Here is a 19,481-nt window from a genome sequence, read left to right on the forward strand (position 1 = left end):
TCAAAGGGCTTCACAAGTATGTTTGTAATATTACTTATCTCACACTTTCTAAAATTTGCTTAAGATGCCATTTAACTTTGTTCACTCCTCCTAAAAATTATTTTTTATCCTATATCCTGGTCAATTAGCAATATTTGTCTGTACAATTTATTTATTGTTTTATTCCTCTTTTCTTGAAAACTCATTTTTCCTCAGTCATTTAGAAAAGACTTTTATCAGCTTTATTTTCCCAACTGGATTTCTGCTTCTTGCTGACTCTGTTAGCTTAGTTGGCTGGATGGTTGGTTTGTGTTGCAGAATCAATGCCAACAGTATGGGTTCAATTCCTGTACCTGCTTAGATTATTCATAAAGCTCCTGTCCTCTAAACCTTGCCTGAGGTGTGGTGATCCTCAGGTTAAGTCACCACCACAAAGGGAAGAGCAGCCTATGGTCATCTGGGACTATGATGACTATACTTTTTTTTGTGGAATTGTATTGGCCAGTTTTCTGGTAATTCTTTGTTTTTGAAAGATAGCTTTGAAAAAAAAGGAAAAATTTGATTTCTCAGTTTTCTGCAAGTATTTCCAATACTTTAGCTGCCTCTTTGAAAGAGCCAACTCTATAGCTCTTCAAACGCCCAGCACAGGCATGTCGGGCTGAATGGCCTCTTTGTGTCTCAGGTCATTCTATGATTTGAGTGACGGTGCCAACAGGGAAGAATTTAACTGCGGTTGGTGGGAAGTCAGGGCAGGAAAAACTTGATGCAGTGCAAAGGGATTTCAGCACTTAATGATAAAACTTAGCACACACACAACACTTCACCCTCTCATGTCTTCCTTGCACTTTGCAGTTTGTGTTTTATTGTAAGTGTACAAGAACAACAGTTCACACAGGAGAAATATTGATCGAAAAATATACACATGAAGAAGACTGCAGCTTCTTATTTTTCTCCCTCCCAGGAATTATCATTGGTTCACATGGCTTCAGCAATCTGGCTAAGGTCAGTATATTAATTGAACACCCTGCAGCAAGGTTAGCCAAAGCTGGAGCATGTCTCAGATATACTAAAGCAGAGAAAAGGGAGAACTATGCAAATTGATAGTAACCAACTATAAAATGTTATTTAGTTTTTAAAAAATCAGTGCAATTGCTTATTTTTAACCCACAATTTTCAAGAACTTGCCTTTAGCAGAAACATTGAAAGGGTAGAATTGTAAAGTTCAATCTCCCTCCAGTCCTCTACAGACCAGACGAGACTCAATTTTTCTTTCTCTGGTTTATTTCATCATAAGCAAGGGAGACTGCACTACAGACCATCTGATGTTTATACCCTGTGGCTATTTGCATTGTTTTTTCTTCTAGCTAAGAGGCATTGATGTCTCTATTCATTGTGGGTCTTTATTGTCTTTAGATATTATGATGCATTAACATTAAGATGGTTGTTTCAAATTAGATTTCATTTGGGAGGGGAAGGGTGGAAATTTCTTCAGGACTGTGTTGTGCACCACATTCTGAGCGCATGTCCCAACCGAGAGATTCAAAGCCATCCAGATCCTGAGCCTCAGACCTCTTTAATGTTACTTAGGAAGCGTTTGTGGTGCCTGTCTCAACTCCACATGCACCTCACCAATTTTTACAAAGATGAATATTGGTCCACATGCTTTGCTGGGGAGATGGTAGCGTAGTGACATTATCACTGGATTAGCAATCCATAAAACCAAGGTAAGGGTCTGGAGACCTGGGTTCAAATCCCACCATGGCTGATGATGAAATTTGAATTCAATAAAAATCTGGAATCAAGCATCTAATGATGACCATGAAACCATTGTCGATTATCATAAACACCCATCCGGTTTACTCATGTCCTTCAGGGAATGAAATCTGCCATCCTTACCTGGACTGGCTTACATGTGACTCCAGACCCACAGCAATGTGGTTGGCTCTGAAATGGATGATAGGTAGGGATAGACAATAAATGCTGGACCAGCCAGTAACTTCCACATCCTGTAAAAATAAATTTTAAAAAGTCCAAAAGTAGGTCTCAGGATGGGGGCTGGAGTGACAACAAGAGTGCCCATTCAGAAGTACTCTCCTAGCTCAGCAGGAATGACTTTTGAAAATATTAGAAAAAGAATAACAGTTGTCTTTTTTGATGGAGACTGTTGTTTAGGCCTTGGCAGCAACTGGAGAGTTTTGAGTGGAACTGGCCCAGATCATCGGTGTTCAATATCCCAGAGGAACCTAAAACATGTTGCCCAAAATGATTCTTGGAAAACAGGCGCAATGAAGGCCAATGCGCTTTCTATGGAATTGAAGTAAATTAAAATACAAAATAAGAACTTGGCCTTTCTAAAGAGAGGCTGCCTTTGCATCTCATTGGAATTTATTTTTCTGAAAAAGCTCAGAAATTAGTACACTGAAATATATCACAGGATAAGTATAATCGAGGAGACCATCTGACACCTTTTATTTCACCATCTTGGAGATCCTCAAATTCCTCTCCTTTGTCATCCAACTTATGTTTGAATGGTTTCAGAGTTTTTCGCTTTGCTATTCCATTTGAGAGTCCATAATATGCATTGATCATTCGATAATTTGAGAAAACTTGCAGATGTCAGTCTTACATTGTCCCTCTACCAGTTGGAAGCTAAAGACCTTTATTCTAACCTTGCATTTTAATTTTATGGATTTATCATTTCTCAGGCATTTGCAAACTTATACCTCAAAAAGATCAACCATCGGACCTTCTGAGGACACAGACTTCAGAAATTGGGGATCAGCTTTGTGCGGCTTCTTTACACTGTCTACAACACCTGAATGTTTTTGTTGTGACTCCATGCCCAGATTTCAATACCAAACTGAAGGTGTAGCCTGACCAAGTAATCTCCAGTTTTATAACTCCATTCTCTGACTGTCTTGACTATGTTGTAGTTTGATATTTTATTGTTTTTGTTGGTTCCAGTCCTGCATTGATTGACATGTAAGCACAAAGTCTACAAATATTTCAAATGATCGCTTCATCCTTTGCTATTTCAGTGCTATTAATAATGCATATGTTTTACTTTTTTTTACGTGCAGTACTTTAATTTTGTTCATATTAAACCATCATCTTCTTCTTTTCTTAGTTGCATATTTTGTCTATGTTCTGTAATTTCATGAGTTGCCTCTTCCAATTCAACTGTTCCTCAAGGTCTGGGTAGCATATGCAGATTTGGCCATTATGTATTGGGTATCTGAGTCATTGACCCATTCATTGACTAAAGACTCTCATCCTTACCTTCCATAGCTCTTTCTCCCTATCTCTGTAATCTCCTCTTGTATTACAACTAACAACAACAACTTGTATTCACATAGCACCAGTAAAGTAATAAAATGTCCTAAGTTGTTTTACAGGAAGATTATGGAAAATGTTTTGACATTAAGCCACATGAGGAGGTGTTAGGTCAAATGACCCAAAGCTTGGTACGAGAGGTAAGTTTTAAGGCTTATCTTAAAGGAAGAAAGACAGGCGAGAGACCGAGAAGTTTAGGAAGGGAATTGCAGATGTTTAGTGCCTTGATAGCTGAAAGTATGGCCATCAGTGGTGGACTGATTAAAATGGAGAATGTTCAAGAGGCCAGATGAGCGCAGATATCTTAGGGACGAAGGTGTGGGGGATTTGAAACAAAGACAAGAATTTTAAAGTCAAGTGTTGCTTCACTGGAAGCCAGTATGTTAGTGAACACAGGACTGGTAGGTGAACAGGATGAGTAAAGACTTGTACAGCAGAGTTTTAAATTACCTCAAGTTTATGGAGGAAAGGACATGGGAGGCCTGTCAGGAGTGTGTTAGAATAGTCAAATCCAGAGTTAATAAATGAATGGATTTCAGCAGCAGATGACTTGAGGCAGAGGCAGAGTTGAGCAATATTAATTAAGTGACAATAGATGGCCTTACTGATGGGGTGATAGTGGTTGGAAGCTCATATCGGGTCAGATGATACCAAGGTAGCGAACAGACTGGTTTAGCCTTGGGAAGAGGAATGGAATTGGTGGCTAGAGAAGAAAACTTGTGGTGGGGACCAAAGACAATGGGTGCAACCTTACCAGCTGTTCACACCCTGCTGCTAGTGAAAGTGGAGAATTTGGCACTCTGCCAAATCTCCGTTAACTGCAGTGGGATCAGAAAATCCTGCTGCACGAACAGCCATATAATTCCCACAGTCCCCCATGTCTTTGCCTTCCCAGTATTTAGCTGGAAGAAATTTCTGCACAGCCAAAATGGAAATCACACAAATATATCTGTGCTATTCCAATTCATGTCCCTTGTGTATACTCACCAGCCAAAGCCCTAAACTCTGTCATTTCCTCCAGGAGTTTTAAGATGTTCCTTAAAACTCAGTTCTTTGACCGAGTCTTTTGTCATATGATCCATAGCCCATGTGAAGTGCTTTGGGGCATTTAAGTATGTGAAAGCAGCTACATAAATAAAATCTGTTGCCATAAACATATCAACTCTCGTGGATTGATCATAAGAGATATAATTTCTCAGCAAAGCCTCAGAGGCTCTGAAATCTTGGGATTTTGTATCACGCAGGGTTCCAAGCTAGCGTCTGTGTCTTGGCCTGAAGTAGTGAGATATTAGTAAATTTTTTTAGTGGCCCAAGACAGGATGACATTGGACTCAATTCCTGACCTATGCTTAGTTTGTCGGGTCTAGCCTAGCAGTGCAAAGGGTTCCAGTTGGTCTTATTGCTCTTTGAGCATTGGAGAGGAAAGGTAGGACAGAGTTTTTGCTCCTGAATTGCTGTCTAGTGATCTTTTCTCGAAAGTGTACACAGGTATGGGTTTTTTTTGTGCTTGCATAACTGTATGTTACGTGCAGATATTGGGTACAAACAAAATTTTACTCATCTCTGATGCTCTTCTGGGCTGAACAGCTGATTGAAGGTCTACTTTGATGGGATATCAGTTGAACTATTAGCGAACAAGAGCTGGTGCCTAAAAGTGGAGGGTGTGGGGAAAAGGGAATTGGATAAGTAGAATCATTGAATCCCAACAGTGCAAAGGAGGCCATTCAGCCCATCAAGCCTGCAACAATAACAATTCCACCTAGGCCCTATCCTCATAATTCTACATATTTACCTGACACAAAGGGGCAATTTAGTATGGCCAGTCCACCTAAGCTGCATATTTTTGGAGTGTGGGAGGAAACTGGACCACCCAAAGGAAACCCATGCAGGCACAAGGAGAATGTGCAAACTCCACGTGGAAAGTGACCTGAGGCCAGAATTGAAATTGGATCCCTGGCACTGAGGTAGCAGTGCCACCATGCCATCCATAAATACTTGAGAAGGTTAAAAAAAAGAATTTCAGTATCTCTGAGGATAGATGGATTCAATAGCTCTGACATGAGCTGGCATAAGCACAATGGGCCGAATGGCCTTCCACTGTGGTGGTGGGAAGGGGGGAGGGAGCAAATCCTTTTTCTTATGTGCTGGGGTTACAAGTAGATTTAGAAAATGGAAAACACTTACGAATACAATGACATCGTTTTTGTAAAGTGCTCTGACAATGGTTGGGATTAAATACGCCACCAGCAAGGTTCAGAAAGCAGCTGTCAATCCATATTAGATTATGTTTCGGGGGAAAAAATAGCAATTCATGATTTTTATGCTAAGTGGCTTGAGTCGGTAGATGATGCGGGGGTTGGTATTATTGCTGCTGTTTCTCTTTTAACCACTCACACAGGAGCTGCATTGATTGACCAGCTCTCTTTACAGCAGACAGCTTTTACATAGAAACTGTTCTCTCTGCACTGTCCATTTTTTTTTGTTCTGAACCGACGTAAATTCCCGACCCTGGCAGTTTCCATGGTTTCTGGGATCACGTGTAAACTGGGAGTTCTCTTGCGAAAGATGCTGCGAATGTTATCCATTGGGAAGTGGCAGGGGATGGGAATGGGAAGTGCAGTGTGACACTTTCGCTCAGCCAAGCGGCGTCCCCTCCCAACTTCCCAATGCAGAGTATTAGGGTCAATTCCAGCTTTCACTGCGGTTTCCAGTTTGAGACTTAGTAAGTTACAATCACTGCCCCCCCCCCCCCCCCCAAACTCCATACATCCATTTGTATCCATTCTGCGAGAGCTCATTCCCTGAGCATCGCAGCATTTAGGAATGAGTATTAAAATCCCCGCTGGTCTGACTGACTTGCTGCAGAGCTTCACGGTGGAAGTGCTGAGGAAACAGCCGGCTGACCTGGTGGAGTTCGCCGTGCAGTACTTCAGCAAGCTGCAGGCGAGCCACAAGCTGCCGTTCAGCAATGAGAAGAGCGGCGGCGGTAGCAGCAGCGCCTTGCGGGCCGGTAAGGCGGTCAACTTCGCCGATGAACCCATGCAAACCGACTCGGAGAACGGCGGAGAAGAGGAGGAGGAAGAGGAGGAGGACGAAGAGTTTGAAGGTACAGATTTCCCTCTTTCTCTTTGTAAAGAAACTTTTATGCGCCCTCGGTTTTGAATAAATGAGATTTACTTTTAATTATGCGGGATTTTTTTTTCACAGAAACATCATAGTGTTGTCATTTAATGGTAAACTTGCTCAGTGCAAGAGGGAGAAAGGGCTGGGAAGTCTACAATATGGCACTTCAGGAGACCATTCGGCCCAGCTGGTCCTTTTTTTTAAAAGTTTATTTATTATTGTTAGCAGGTCAATTTAGTTACTGTGAAAATCCCCTAGTCGCCACACTCCGGCGCCTGTTTGGGTACACCGAGGGAGAATTTAATATGGCCATTTCACCTAACCAGCAAGTCTTTCGGACTGTGTGAGGAAACCAGAGCACCCGGAGGAAACCTATGCCAACCTCGTGCGAGCCTCCTCCAGTGATTAACCCTCTCAAATGTACAAGATGACCCGAATGGCCTCCTCCTGTGGTATGCCAGATTGGGTGATTAGTGGAAGGAAGCTCATATGCAGCTGCCAGTCGCTTGTTGGGCCGAATGGTCTGTTTTTCTGTGATGTGTGTAATTGGCTGTGTGGGCAGTCGGCCTCATTAATTGCAGCCCCACAGGACACGTCGTCTGATCTACACTTTAATCAAAATCCCCTGTAGCTTGTGTTTCTTTTTGTTGGAGTAAAAATATTAGTGTTGGATGTGGCAAGTGATGGTTACTGTTTTATCATTTTCGAATTGTTTCCAGTGTTAGTTGGACGCAGCGTTGGTTAATGCACAACTCACTGATAACACCCCAATGAGCCTGTGAGCAGAAATGCTGCCAACTTGACATGGTGCTTTTCTAGATGTGTAATATTTTTCAGAAAGGAATTTCTTTAATTTGGTTTCAGTATGAGAAACTAAACAGGAAGGCTGAAAAGCAATTGATTGCCATGCGACAACCGTGAGCGCAAAGTTTAATAACGTGTGCAGAGATCAGAGTTAACCCAGTCATTATACAGAGCTATTAGTTAACCTTACTTTGCTCTTACATGAAGTATTATTATAATTTGTAATGCTACAGTTTGTAATCCTATACATTATAACCAGTATCTCAGCACCTTGTTTGACATCATTAAAGTTTATTGCTCCTTTCTCTGCCCCTTCCCTCCATAAATCCATCTTGAATAACTCCATTCCTAAATCCCGAGGAGGGACCAGATTATGTCCCTTGTTACATTGAACTGTTTGCTGCTCTGCATAATTTAAAGTTGTAAATTTATTTATTGGTGTCACAAGCAGGCTGCAATTAACATTGCAATTAAGTTACTGTGAAAATTCCCTAATCGTCAGACTCTGGCTCCTGTTTGGGAACACCAAGGAGAATCTAGCATGGCCAATGAATCTAACCTGCACGTCTTTTGGAATGTGGGAGGAAACTGGAGCACCCAGAGGAATCCCATGCAAATGGAGGTAGAATGGGACAGTTACCCAAACCAGGAATTGAAGTTGTGACCCTGGCGCTGCGAGGCAACAGTCCTAACCGCTGTGCCAGTGTGTCACACCAGTATTGGCAGGTGTTGTGAAAATTGCATTATGACTTGTATCTGACAATATCTTCAGGCAAAGCATAAATAAAGACAGCTTTAATGCTGTGTCCAAGGTTTCTCAGTTGTCAATTGGAGAAATTGCAGAGGCAGCATAATCTTTAGTCGATGGAAGTTTCCATGAATTAAATGCTCACTGTTAGCAGTGATCCAGCATTTCAGGAGGGAAATCTGCTGCTTGTAAATGGAGTTTTGTGCCTCCTAAATTTAACCAGTAATCATAACTTGTGACTGATATGCAATTAGGGTTGAGTAAGGAACCTCAAACTATTCTGATCTCAAACTATGTTACAGCAAGTTAGCATTCCAATCAGTGGTGTGCAACAGGAAGCAAACACTGTGTCAGAACTGATCTGCCATAGCATTGCACAAGCAAAGTTGAGCCAAAGTGTTGTCTTTACATGGCCGGTTGTAATTTAAACTCATGAATCCTGGATGTTTTAATATCTCTCATAAGTTCTTACTAAATGTTGTCTCAGCAATGTTAGTCTTCTGCCATTGGAGAGTTTCTACTGGTGGAGAACTGTTTACAAAGGATGTTTTCATCTTCAATGTGGTTAGAAGAATTTATATAAGAAATTGACAGGTGTATTCACTTATGTACGCGTATGCTTGTTTCATGTGCAAAAGTTTCAAAAAGCTCACAGAAACATCCGGGGATTTTGTTGAATTGAATCGGAGAAGGAGCTAGCTGGAGAGATCATCAAAAAGTTTTTGCAAAGACAAGTTTTTTAAGGCAGATAATGAGGTGGAGGTGGAGGGGCTTTATCAGTGTTATAACATTATACCTCGGATCAGTAGAGCATTAGATGTACATTGTTTGTGTAATTTTAATGCTGTTTTTGGATATCTGACTGAGCTTGATTAAAAATAACAAAGCAGATGTCCGTAAAGTTCTCTGTAGTCAGTCGGATCAGCCTTTACCACACGTTGCACTCTTGTAATTCCAAATGTCATTTTGCCATCTGCTTCTCTTAGCATAATTTTCGGACACGTCCGTCTAGCTCTTCTAATTTTGGTTTCAGTATTTTACAGCTGATAACCATTATTCTGCTATTAGATTACCAAGATAATGAAGCTTTTCATTCTTGTTTTAAAATACAACTGAAATCATGGCAGTTAACCATAATACAAAATATTTCAATAATCTGGAAATGTAAAAACAACACTTTCACTACAGCTTTTGTAAATCACTTATTATAACATTTCTCTTGAACTTTGTGACCAATTTTTTTGTTCCTTAGCACATTTGATTTATTATTGTCACATGTATTACTATACAGTGAAAAGTATTGTTTCTTGCATGCTGTACAGACAAAGCATACCATACATAGAGAAGGAAAGGAGAAAGTACAGGATGTAGTGCTACAGTCATAGCTGAGGTGTAGAGAAAAATTGACTCAATGTGAGATAAGTCCATTCAAAAACCTGATGGCATCTTTCCCAGTACATCCAAAATCTAGAACTCTTCTTTAATTTTCCTGTAATCTAAACCATATTTTTGTTTTAGCATCTCTACTTGTTTTTTCCAGCCTTGATTGTGTCTTGATATACCAGCTTCTGACACTTGCCTGAATTTCTCCGTTTAGCTTAATAAAAAGGTTTTGTCATGTTAGCTGAACTAAGAGAATGAAGAGTGCAGGAGGGTACATTAGCGGCAGCACCAGTCATACCTAAAAATGAGGTGTCAACCTGGTGAAGCTACAACACTAGACTACCTGCATGTCAAACAGCATGAGCAGCAAGCGAAAGACAGAGCTAAGCCCTGCAATCCTGCCACATCCTGTCATGAATGATGGTGGACAATTAAACAACTGGAGGAGGAGAGTCCATAAATATCCCCATCCTCAAATGATGGTGGAGCTCAACACATCAGTGCAAATACGAGACTGAAGAATTCGCAACTATCCTCTGCCAAAAGTGCTGAGTGGATGATCCAACTCAGCCTCCATTGGAGGTCCCCAGCTTCACACGTCAGCCTGCAGCCAATTCTATTCACTAAGTAATATAAAGAAAGGGTTGAAGGTATTGCATAATAACAAAGACCATGGGCCCTGATAATATTCCAACAGTAGTTCTGAAGACTTGTGGTCCAGAACTTGCCATGCCCCTCACCAAACTGTTCAAATATGGTTACAACACTGGCATCTACCTGGCAATGTGGAAAACTGCCGAGGTTTGCCCTGAACACACAATAAGAAGTCTCACAACACCAGGTTAAAGTCCGACAGGTTTATTTGGTAGCAAAAGCCACTAGCTTTCGGACCTCTTGCTGCTCCTTCGTCAGGTGAGAGGGAACTCTGTTCACAAACAGGGCATATAAAGACACAAACTCAATTGACGAAATAATGGTGGAATTCCCCATGGATCCCCAGATGCTACGACAGTGGATAAATGAACAGTGCTCGACAATCACCAGGCAAGCGCATTCTATTCCTGTTGGGAAACACTCCAGCAATCACGGGTATTCGGCCTCTGATTTTTGGGTAAGCGTTCTCCAAGGCAGTCTTCATGACACACGACAGCGCAGAGTCGCTGAGCAGAGGCTGATAGCCAAGTTTCGCACACATGAGGACGGCCTCAACCGGGCTCTTGGGTTCATGTCACACTATCTGTAATCCCCACGACTTGCCTGGGCTTCCAAAATCTCACTAACTGTCCTGTCTGGAGACAATACACATCTCCTTAACCTGTACTTAATGCTTTCTTCGCTCACATTGTCTATACCTCTGAGACTTGATTACTTGTAAAAACTCAGATTCCACCATTATTTTGTAAATTGAGTTTGTGTCTTTATATGCTCTGTTTGTGAACAGAACTCCCCTTCACCTGACGAAGAAGCAGCAAGCATTCCGAAAGCCAGCGGCTTTTGCTACCAAATAAATCTGTTGGACTTTAACCTGGTGTTTTGAGGCTTTTTACTGTGTTTACCCCAGTCCAACGCCGGCATCTCCACATCCTGAATACACAAAACAGGACAAATCCAACCCTGTGAATTAGTGCTCTATCAGTCCATTCTCAATCATCAGTAAATGTTGGAAGAGGTTTTCAACAGTGCTGTCAAGTGGCACTAGCTTAGCAAAACCTCAGTGACATTCAGTTTGGGTTCTGCCGGGGCCACTCAGCTCCTGACCTCGTTACAGACCTGGTTCAAGCATGAAAAAAAGAGCTGAATGCCAGATGAGGTGAGAGTGACAACCCTTGACATCAGAGCAACATTTGACCAAATGTGGCATCAAGGAGCCTTTGCAAAACTAGTCAGTGTACAGTCTATTATCTCACTTCCCAGACATTACCCTGAAGAACTCCTGCAGGCCCAAACATCTTCAGTTGCTTGATCAAAGGCCTTCCTTTCATCGTAAGGACAGAAGTGAAGATGTTTTTTAATGATGTTCTCAATGAACCATTTCACAGCTCCTCATACTCAAACAGTCCATGTCCAAATGCAAGACCTGGATAATGTCCAGCTGACAAGTGGCAAGAACATTCACACCACACACAAGTGCCAGACATTCACCATCTGCAATAGGAGAGAATCTCACCATCAGCTCTTGATAGTCAGTGCCATTACCAGGCAAGCTCAACAGATTTCCATCCCTTAAGGATTGCTTTTTATGATCATTGACAATAGTTTCGTGGTTATCGTTAGACTTCTAATTCCAGATTTTTATTGAATATAAATTTCGCCATCTGCAGTGGTGGGATTTGAACTCTGTGTGCATTACCCTGGGTCTCTGGATTACAAGTCCAGCAACAAACTACTATGTCACCTCCTTCCCTGTGGCAAAGTCTCTCCACCATCTACAAGGCACAAGTCAGGAGTGTGATGGCATATTTTCCCCTTGCCTGGATGAGTGCAGCTCCAACAACACTCAGAAGCTTGACACCATCCAGGACAAAGCAGCCCACTTGATTGGCACCACATCCACAAACATTCACTCCCTCCACCATCCAGCACAGTAGCAACATTGTGTCCCATCACGAAGATGCTCTGTAAGAACTCTCCAAGATTCCTTAGACTGCACCTTTCAAACCAGTGATGGCTACCATCTTGAAGGACACAGACAACGGACATATGAAAACACCATCACTGGAGGTTCCCCTCCAAGCCAGTCATCATCCTGAGTTGGAAATTATCCTTCCACTGTGACTGGGTCAAAATGCATGAACTCCCTTCCTAACAACACTGTGTATACCTACACCATATTAACCGCATCTATTCAAGAAGGCAGCTCACCACAGTCTTCCCAAGGGCAATTGGGGATGAGTAATAAATGCTGGCCTTGGCTTTGATATCCACATCCCATGAATGAATTTTTAAAAACTGATTCATTGCCACAGAGACTTATTACCACTCCCTTTATTCCAGATCAGAATGCTGTTCAATCTTGTAGTTTCGTTTACCTAGAAACAACAAAGACTTCTTTGGGAAGTACTCTTAATATAATTTGTGGGGAATGGTTGCCTGATGGCAATGTAGCTGGATTAAGGTTCACGCTAATGCTCTGGGGTAGGTTCAAATTCCACCTTGGCAGCTGGTGGAATTTAAATTTAATTAATAAATCTGAAATATAAAGCTAGTCTCTGCATTGGTGACCATGACAATGATCATGGAATGTTGTGAAACCCATCTGATGCACAAATGTCATTCAGAGAGGCAAATCTGTGCTCCTTACGCAGTTTGGCCTACATTGACTCCAGACACACAGCAATGCAGTTCATTCTTAACTGTCTCTGAAGTGGCCTCGTAAGCTATTCACTTCAACGGCAATCAGATATAGGAATCAAATGCTGGCCTTGCCAGTGATGCCCACATCCCAGGAAAGATTTTAAAAAGTGCGTCAAGTGTTCTTTGTCTAATTCCAACCTTAATAAATCACTTTGTTTTTTTTTGCTTTCAAGGAATGTAGACATAACTGGCTTGGTCAGCATTTGTTGCACATCCTTAATTGTTCTTGCGAAGGCAGAGGTGACTTTCTTGAACCGCTGTAGTCCATATGATGTAGGTACATCCACAGTACTGTTAGGGAGGGAGTTCCAGAAATTGAATCCAGTGACAGTGAAGGAATGGTATTGATAGCTCCAAGTCAGGATGGTGTGTGGCTTAGAGGAGAACTTGCAGGTGGTGGTGTTCCAATTTCTTAGTTGCTCTCTTGTCTTTCTAAGTAGCAGAGATCACAGATTTGGAAAGTGCTATTGAAGGAGGCTTGATGAGTTGCTGCAGTGCATCTAGTAAATCTTATACACTGCTGGCACTGTTTGTCAGTGGTGGAGGGATGAATATTTAAGGTGATGGATGGCATGGCATTCAAGTAGGTGGTTTTGTCCTGGATGCTGTCAAGATTCTTGATTGTTGTTGAAATTGCACTCATCCAGGCAAGTAGGGACTACTCATCATACTCCTGACTTGTGCCTTGTAGATGGTGGATAGGCTTTGGGGAGTCAGGAGATAGTTACTTGCAGCTGTATTTCCACCTTCTTGTAGCCACAGTATTTATAATCCTGTCCAGAATATTTTTTTGGTCAGTGTTAACCCCCAGGATTTTGATAGTGGAGGGGTTAGGGAAGTTAATGCCAATTGAAGATTGTATTCTCTGTTGGAATGTTCATTGTCTGGCGTGACTGTTACTTGCCACTTATCGGCCCAAGCCTGGTTATTGTCAATAATTTGCTGCATTTGGACACAAACAGCTTCAGTATCTGAGGAGTTCTAACAGATGCTGAACGTTGTGCGAATATCCCTGTTTCTGAACTTGTGACGGAGGCAAAGTCATTGATGAAGCAGCTGAACTTAGTTGGGACTATGACACTACTCTGAGGAACTCCTGGTTTGATGTTCTAGGACTTGGGTGATTGACCACCATTGTCCTTCATGCCAGTATGGCTTCAACTAGGGTAGAGTTGTCCCCGTTTCCAATTGATTCCAGATTTACTAGGGCTTCTTGATGCCACACTTGGTCAAGTTCTGCCTTGATGTCAAGGGCAGTCACTCTCAACTCACCTCAGCATTCAGCTCTTTTGTCCATGTTTGAGCCAAGGCTGTAAAGAGATCTGGAGCCAACTGTGTTTATTATTGTGTGAGTGCCACTTGAGTAGCATTATTGTCAATACCTTCCATCACTTTACTAATGATTGACAGTAGACTGTTGGGGTGACGATTAGCTGGGTTGGATTTGTTGCTTTTTGTGGGTTGGACATTCCTAGGCATTTTGCTATATTATCGGGAGAATGCTAATGTAGCACAGGTTTTCAGCACTACCGGAATATTGTTGGGGCCCAACACTTTCACATCCACTGCCTTCAGCAATGTCTTGATTTCATGTGGAATAAATCAAATTGGTCGAAAACTGGCATCTATATGAATCTTGGAACTTACAGAGGAGGCTGAGATCAACCATCTGCTTGGCACTCCTGGCTAAATGTGATTGCAAATGTTTCAGCCTTGCCTCTTGCACTGATGGTGTACTGGGCTCCCCCATTATCGAGGATGGGGATAATTTGTGGAGCCAACTCCTCCAGTGAGTTGGATAACTGTCCGCTACTGTTCATGGCTGGATGTGACAGGACTGCTGATCTGGACTTTTCGTTGTAGGATTTCTTAGCCCGGTTGCATGCCATTCCTGCTGTTTGGCATACAGGTCCACCTATGTTGTAGCTTCACTAGGTTGGCACCTCATTTTTAATTCTGGTTTGTGCTGCTTCTGGCATGCTCTGCTGCTCACTTCATTCATGTTAAGCTGCTCAAGAAGTTTGTTACATCATATGGAGCCTGAATCTGGTATTTTATTCATCCACCGTGAACAGTTTTAACATTGGATAGTTTGCATGGGGCTGATGTGAAAAGCTCTGGGATTCAGAATTCTTTTGACCTCCTCAACCCAATTTTTCATGCATTGTATTTTACAGTTACCCAGGTGGACAGGTTTTTAAAATAACTAATTATTGCTAGTCACACATACTATTATGACAGAAAATCTTGTGTTCATAAGATTCTTTCCTGCACCTAACAACCAATGATGTACTTTTTGACCTATTGAACTTCCAAGTGATGCTGATTGACAGTTAAATTTTGCCCAGTTCTTTTTTGGGAACTCCCCATTCATCAAAGATGTGGGATATTTTTCTGCCTACCTGTAACGTTTAATGTCATCCAAAAGATTAAGCTGGCCTATTTGTGGCTGTTTAATTACGCAAAGATGATTCCATAATCCTCAAAAAAAATGCTGTTTCCTGATCTTCTGCGATTCATTTAGATTGTTGCTAACTGTTCATGAGATTGGTAATTTTGAAGCGATGTCCTTGAATCTAATCATCCCCTGTTGGTCAGATAATGGTGTTTGGTCCACTCTTCTACAAGTATGCACACACTTTTCAGAAATGTAATATGCTGGCTTTTTGCTAGCAGCCATTGCTTTTCTAACTGCTTTTACCTTCAATACCTTGAACAGAAGTCCCCCGCCAATAACTTTTGTGATTTCATTTTTTCTCTTTTGACAATATGAAGTCTTACTTGCATATGGATAACTTCCTTCCTTTGCCACTTTCATATTTGATGCATTCATGTTGCCATGTTATTATGCTATCTGGGAAATCATAATTATTACCAAATTTTAAGCCTCCCTATCAGGTTTGATACTGGTTGCCTTCAATTCAAGACTCTGACTTTAGATGGTATCAACACTTTTTATGTGCTTTTGAGGGTCTTGACATTGCCACGTTGATGCAGCAAGTTCCATGGTCAGTATCTTTTTGAGGTTTTTTTTGGTCAAGATATTTCTTTTACACATTAAATTAGCCTTTGCTTGCTATCCGTGTTGTTCTGCAGAATGAACCTGCTAAATAGAATGGCCACTGCAAAATGAATAAAATTTCTACTTTAAGCACACCAATTTGATTTTAAAAGCAAATAGTGGAATGGACAAATTGCTGGAATCTTGTTGACGTTAATATTTATACAATTTTACAGTAATACGTTGATTTCAGCTTTGTTGGATCTGGCGGCACAGTGATTCGCACTGCTGCCTTGCAGCACCAGGGACCCGGGTTTGATTCCTGGCTTGGATCACTGTCTGTGTGGAATTTGCATGTCCTCCCTGTGCTTGCATGGGTTCCTCTGGGTGCTCCAGTTTCCTCCCACAGTCTGAAAGACATGCTAGTTAGGTGCATTGGCCATGCTAAATTCCCTATCGGTGTGCCCAAACAGGCGCCAGAGTGTGGCGACTAGGGATTTCGCAGTAACTTCATTGCAATGTTAAGCCTACTTGTGACAGTCATAAATAAACTAATCTGTGGTGGTGTTTTTGAGAGGGTCTGCATTTAGTATTTATCTAAGATTTTGGCTTTTATTATTGATACTATTAATAAGTGTTAAAGTACAATCCATGGAAATTTACTTTGTGATTACCACTTTATATATTTTGCACCTTGGCAGAACATAAATTAACTTCTATACATCTAACTAACAAATTGGTACAACTACAAAGTAGGTAAAACTCGATAAAATAAGCAGCCTAACAATAACATGTCCTCATCATTGGTTTGCATCTGGTCACTGGAACATCGATACACCAAGGGCAACATGACATGTACCACTGACTATTGCTCTGATCTAATGTTTAATGTGCCACTGCATTTTACATTTAGTGCAACAAGTTGGTATTAGATCAATAAATTACATTTGAAAGCACTTAAAAATGTTCAACCCATAATAGAAACTTCTATAACATTATAAAGAAGCTGATAATGTCGACTAATATACTCCTTAAGGAGAGGAAATGTGTTATTCTCTGGTTAGGTGGCCTCCGTTTATCGAATTATATTTAATAATTTGTGCTATTATTGGTCATGTAAGCTTAATTGTATGAGTAGAAAGCAGAATAGACTTCATTGGACTTCCTGGTCCATGTGATTTGTTGAGTTTTTGCTCGTTGTTTTAGCACGATCTGGACAGAACTGGTTGAACCAATACAGAGGATTGGGGGATTTTAAGTGAGTGGCCAATTAGGCCAGAGAGCTGATGAATGGCAGATGGAGTTTAATTTTGATAAATGCGAGGTGATGCGTTTTGGTAGATTGAACTAGGACAGGCCTTACACGTGTTTTCTGTCAACTTTTATGGTTTGATTTATGATTGTCAGTGTCATCAAGATTACAGCATGGAAACAGGCATTTTGGCCCAACTTGGCCATGCCACCTTTTTTCTAAACTCTTAAGCTAGTCCTAATTGTCCACATTTGGCCCGTGTCCCTTTACACCCATTGTAACCATGTAACTGTCTAAATGCTTTTTAAAAGACAAAATTGTACCCCCTTTTACTGAACTTGTTGCAGACACTCATCACCCTTGGTGTGAAAAAGTTGCCCCTCTGGACCATTTTTGTATCTTTCCCCACTCACCTTAAACTTATGCCCTCTAGTTTTAGACTCCCCTACCTTTGGGAAACAATATTGACTATCCAGTTGATCTGTGTCCCTAATTATTTGATCGACCTCTATAAGATCACCTCTCAGCCTCCTATGCTCCAGAGAAAAAGTCCTAGTCTATCCAGCCTCTCCTTATAACTCAAACTGTCAAGTCCCAGGAGCATCTTAGTAAATCCCCTCTGCACTCTTTCTAGTTTAATAATATACTTTCTATAATAGGGTGACCAGAACTGTGCGCAGTATTCCAAGTGTGGCCTTACCAATATCTTGCACAACTTCAACAAGGTGTCCCAACTCCTGTATTCAATGTTCTGACCAATGAAACCAAGCATGCCGAATGCCTTTTTCACTACTCTGTCCACCTGTGATGTCACTTTCAAGGAGCTATGAGCCTGTATTCTTTGATCTGTAACTCTCCCCCATGCCCTACCGTTAACCGAGTAAGCCCTGCCCTGGTTCAGTCTATCAAAATGCATCACCTCATATTTATCAAAATTAAACTCCACCTGCCATTTGTCAGCCCAATTGATCAAGATCCTGTTGCAATTGGAGATAACCTTCTTCACTGTCCACTATGCCACCTGTATTGGTGTCATCTGCAAACTTAGTAACCATATCGCCTATATTCTCATCCAAATCATTAATATAAATACAAATAACAGTGGACCCAGCACCAAGGCACACCACTGACCACAGGCCTCCAGGTTGAAAAACAACCCTCTACAACCACCCTCTGGCTTCTGTCAAGAAGCCAATTTTGTATCCATTTAGCTACCTCACCTGGATCCTGTGAGATTTAATCTTATGCAACAATCTACCATGCGGTACTTTGTCAAAGGCCTTGCTAAAGTCCATGTAGACAACATCAGCTGCACAGCCCTGATCTACCCTCAAAAAGTTTTGAAGGGTTACCCCTTCAAAAAGCTCAATCAAATTTGTGAGACATGATTTTCCACTCACAAAGCCATGCTGACTGTCCCTAATTAGTCCTTGCGTCTCTAAATGCCTGTAGATTCTGTCTCTCAAAATACCTTCCAACAGCTTACCCACCACAGATGCGAGGCTCACCTGTAGTTCTCAGGCTTTTCCCTGCAGCCCTTTTTAAACAAAGGCGCAACATTTACCACCCTCCACTCTTCAGGCACTTCACCTGTGACTATCGATGATACAACTGTTTCTGCTAGGGGACTCGCAATTTTCTCCCTAGTCTCCCACCATGTCCAGGGATATGCTTTATCAGGTCCTGGAGATTTATTTACCTTGATGTGCTTTAAGACTTCCAGTACCACCTCCTCTGTTATATGTACACTCCTTAAGACATCATTATTTATTTCCCCAAGTTCCCTAACATCCATGCTTTTCTCAACAGTAAATACTGATGAGAAATATTCATTTAGGATCTCACCAGTCTCTTGTGGATCTGCATATAGATGACCTTGTTGATCCTTAAGAGACCCTACTCTCTCTCTAGTTACTCTTTTGCCCTTTATGTATTTGTAGAAACCCTTTGGATTTCTTGTACCAAATGGTTCGGCGCAGCCAAGAGGGGCCAAAAGGCCTGTTTCTGAGCTGTAATTTTCTATGGTTCTATGATTCTTCTTTGCCTTGTCTGCCAAAAGAATCTTGTGTCCCCTTTTTGCCCTCCTGATAACTCTACTCATATATCCCCTACACTACAATGGATTCACTTGATCCCTGCTGCCAATGCATGTCATGTATTGGGATACAGTGAAAATGATTTGTTTCTTGCATGTTATGCAGACAAACCATGCCTTTCGTACTGTACATTGGGGTGAAGGAAAGGAGAGGGTGAAGAATAGATGCTAAATCAGGCTTCATTCAAAAAAACTGGCCAGGCCCTTGATCAAATTTGCAAGATTCTGCCAGTTGCACTGGTTTAGGTAGGCTTTTCAAGTTGCCTTCATTTACTTAGGCATTCAGGTGCAGTGGCCCAGGTACCACTGAGCTGCATGGAAATGTGTCCCTGCAGCAGCCAGTAAGATACCAGATAAACTTGGTGGGAAATGCCGCATGTTCCTGACGTCTGGCTGCTCAAAGCAAGTA

At 41.6% G+C, this 19,481-nt stretch overlaps 1 protein-coding gene across 1 annotated transcript in view; it reads left to right on the plus strand.

Moving 5' to 3' along the window:
• The first annotated feature begins 5,749 nt into the window (after positions 1–5,749).
• Positions 5,750–19,481, plus strand: part of LOC145355353 (cAMP-dependent protein kinase type II-beta regulatory subunit-like) — an 89,535-nt gene continuing 75,803 nt past the window's right edge. The window contains exon 1 of the mRNA XM_080207331.1: positions 5,750–6,418. Within this exon, the coding sequence (XP_080063457.1) occupies positions 6,136–6,418 (283 nt within the window). The 5' untranslated portion in view covers positions 5,750–6,135. The remainder of the gene's footprint in view (positions 6,419–19,481) is intronic.

This window comes from Carcharhinus amblyrhynchos, chromosome 19 (genome assembly GCF_965287045.1).
Source record: "Carcharhinus amblyrhynchos chromosome 19, sCarAmb.v2.hapA, whole genome shotgun sequence".
In the NCBI taxonomy this organism is placed as follows: Eukaryota; Metazoa; Chordata; class Chondrichthyes; order Carcharhiniformes; family Carcharhinidae; genus Carcharhinus; species Carcharhinus amblyrhynchos.